Consider the following 3,299-nt stretch of genomic DNA (forward strand, 5'->3'; position numbering starts at 1 on the left):
TGTCAGTGACAAACAACTCAGCTTCGATCTGGGAAGTAGCAAAACTAGGCTAGTCGTTGTTTTCGAAGCCAGTCTCATGGGCTTCCTTTTATTTTATTTTTTATTTTTCTTATAAAAAAAGAAAACAGCGTGAGACTGGAACCGCTTTGCTTCTTCATCCCAATGCCATATTGCTAGTGCTATATGAGATATGACCATTGAATTCGAGAGCCAATGGAAATGGATCGTCCCAGAATAAATGGGTCGGGTTCTCAAAGGAAGTATGCAACAGATTTATTGAAAAGGTTCCATATGATGGGGTGCAAAACAGCTGCTACACCAATGAATACAAATGAGAAATTGTTGCTGAATGATGGTACTGAAGAAGCTAATGTACAACAATACAGAAGCTTGGTAGGTGGTCTTATTTATTTAACTCACAATAGACCTGACATCTCTTACTCTGTTGGAGTAATATCCAGGTTTATGCATACTCCTACAAAGCATCATTATGGAGCAGCAAAAAGAATCTGATATATGTAGCAGGAACTCTAGATTTTGGAATATGGTATAAGCAGGTGAAACAATGCAATCTGGTTGGATATACGGACAGTGACTGGGCAGGATGTATGGAAGATCGTAGAAGCACTACTGGGTATGCATTCTATTTTGGATCTGGTGTCATTTCATGGAGTTCAAAAAAACAAGCCACTATCGCATTATCCTCTTCATAAGCTGAGTTTATTGCAGCAACTGCAACAGCATGTCAAGGAATTTGGCTAACCAGAATACTATAAGATCTTGGACAGAAGCAAAGAGAAACAACTCAAATTTTTTTTGATAATAAAGCAACAATAGCTATGACCAAGAATCCTGTGTTTCATGGCAGGACCAAGCATATTGATATAAGGGCTCATTTTATTAGAGACCTGGTTGCTTAAGAGAAGATAAACTTGCAATATTGCAGTATAGTGAAGAACAAATTGCTGAATTCCTCACAAAACCACTTGCACGAAGCAGACATGAGCAATTGAGGAATTTACTTGGTGTGTGTGATTTTGGATCAAAGGGGAGTGTTGAGAAATGATCTAAAATATGGTAACTGTTTCAGCTATAATTTAGGAAAATCTAATCTGCCATCACTCTGTTAGTTAGGATTGTTTATATGCATTCCTGATTTTTCTCTTCCTGTATTTGCACGTTAGTTCCACTCTCAATTAGTGGGAGTTGGTTTTCTTTTCAGTTATGTAAAATGCCTATTTAAAGGCTATATTTGTGATTCAATAAAAATGTGGCAGAGTATTTTATTCAACACTGTGTTTGTTTTTGCCATCGTCTATTTTATTTCTGTTAAGTTCCAACAGGCTGCACAAGTAACCACATAAACAAAACAAAACAAAAATACGATATCATCAAAAAAAACAACTTCTTCATTGTTCCTAAGTATACTGTTACTATATCACAAATTTTGAAAACCAATGTAGAGCATAACGGTATGTATTAAGCAAGGTTGTCAAACTCGTGAGTTTATTAGTTCATTAACACTAGTGACAAGAATGTATCAACTCCGTTCCGTAACATGCAATCGAGTCATACTCGGCAATACTCATCAAAACTTTAAAATTACACTAAACTTTCTCACTTTTAATGTTAAGAATTGCTTACTTACATATGCATACTACGAATTTGTTTCGGAAAATGAAAATCATGTTGTGATCTGCTTGATTTAGATATCAATTATCTAACTTCTAAACATTGCATTACATTTTTTTTTTTTTTTTTTTTGGAATATAATGGTGGTACTTAGATTTAAACCTATAACCTCATGTAAACTACCCAAACACCCACCACTAGACCAATCCTAGTGGCTTAAACATTATGTTACTCTTCGTCTTTTTCTTTTCAATTTATAACGCAATGGTAGTAATTTTGTTGTTATGGATATCAAAACATGTAGTTTCTATTAGGTATTTTACTAAAGTAAGTTAAACTGGCCAAATTGACAATGAAAACCTTGTTATGTAAAAGCACTATTTATAAAGATGGAAAGAAAAAGTGCAAAGGAACAAATTAGAAAGATACCACTCAATAACACAAACTCCCTGTACATCTTCCCCAATGGACAACAAGTACTCCTTGACCTTATACACAAACTCAGCACCCATCATATTGTCAAGAGCGATATCAATACCGTAACAATATTTTCCCAGAAGCTGCAAAACCAATCAAACACGAAACGAATCAATAGAAGAAGCAAACAATGAATTAGGGCTATCTAGCCATTTTCGGATATAGTGAGGACCTTGTCGCCAACCCAGCCACCGGCGACTCGGAGCTGAGTTTGGAGTTGGAAGTGACGAAGAGTGGCGAGAAGCCTATCGAAGATGCTCTTCTCGGTGTCAGAGAGTTCAATCTTTTCACGAACATGGAAAACCTGTTGCGTAGACATTGGTGCGCATATGCAACTCTGAAACGACGGCGTTGTGGTTCGTATAAGGGTTTTGGCAGGACGGTGAGAGTGGAGAGGAACAACAACCGTTCGTGTCAGTGACAAACAACTCAGCTTCGGTCTGGGAAGTAGCAAAACTAGGCTAGTCGCTATTTTCAAAGCCAGTCTCATGGGCTTCCTTTTATTTTATTTTTTATTTTTCTTATAAAAAGAAGAAAACAGTGTGAGACTGGAACCGCTTTGCTTCTTCATCCCAGTGCCATACTACTAGTGCTATATGAGATGAGACCGTTGAATTGGAGAGCCAATGGAAATGGATCGTCCCAGAATAAATGGGTCGGGTTCTCAACTCCATAGACCAATACTTCTTTCTTTTTCTTTTTTCTTTATTTAAAAGAACCAAGAAATGGGTTGGTTGCAACATAAGTTCATTTATATTTTATAATTCTTAATATGTATTGAAAATTTGATAGGCTTAAATAGACTAATATGTGAATTGTTTTGACTCTTTAATGGGATAGGATATTGCTCATCTTTTTCAATGCATTATTTACTTTCTCGAACATCGTTAGATCACAATTTTATCAAATAATGAGAGGAGAGAGAAAATGTAAAGTTCGACTGAGATTATAATTTAATGATATTAGAAAAAAAATAGACATGAAAAATATAGGAGTAATATCATCTCCTTTTTTTACTATAGGCGATCTAGCTTATATCAACCTAATAGGTGAGTTCAAGGTAAGGTTAGACTTTGATTTAAATAGGTCAAGTCTATTCTTATTTTTTTTTGGAATTCTCCTATTTTTTATCCAAAAATAAAAATAAAAATAAAAATAGGTAAGTTCAAGCTCAAATAGGAATAGGTCTG

The 3,299-nt window shown here is 35.3% G+C and overlaps 1 protein-coding gene across 1 annotated transcript; it reads right to left on the reverse strand.

The window, feature by feature from the left end:
- Window positions 1–1,283: 1,283 nt before the first annotated feature.
- On the reverse strand, window positions 1,284–2,428 carry LOC133289081 (CCA tRNA nucleotidyltransferase, mitochondrial-like). The gene is made up of 3 exons (XM_061486947.1): window positions 2,282–2,428; window positions 2,062–2,192; window positions 1,284–1,344 (listed from the first exon to the last, which is right to left on the reverse strand). The coding sequence occupies exons 1-3, from the start codon at window positions 2,426–2,428 to the stop codon at window positions 1,284–1,286; spliced, it is 339 nt and encodes a 112-aa protein (XP_061342931.1).
- Between the last annotated feature and the right edge of the window lie 871 nt (window positions 2,429–3,299).

Source organism: Gastrolobium bilobum, unplaced genomic scaffold (genome assembly GCF_033153095.1).
Source record: "Gastrolobium bilobum isolate Gb01-03AN ecotype WA unplaced genomic scaffold, APGP_CSIRO_Gbil_v1 utg123580, whole genome shotgun sequence".
Classification (NCBI taxonomy): domain Eukaryota; kingdom Viridiplantae; phylum Streptophyta; class Magnoliopsida; order Fabales; family Fabaceae; genus Gastrolobium; species Gastrolobium bilobum.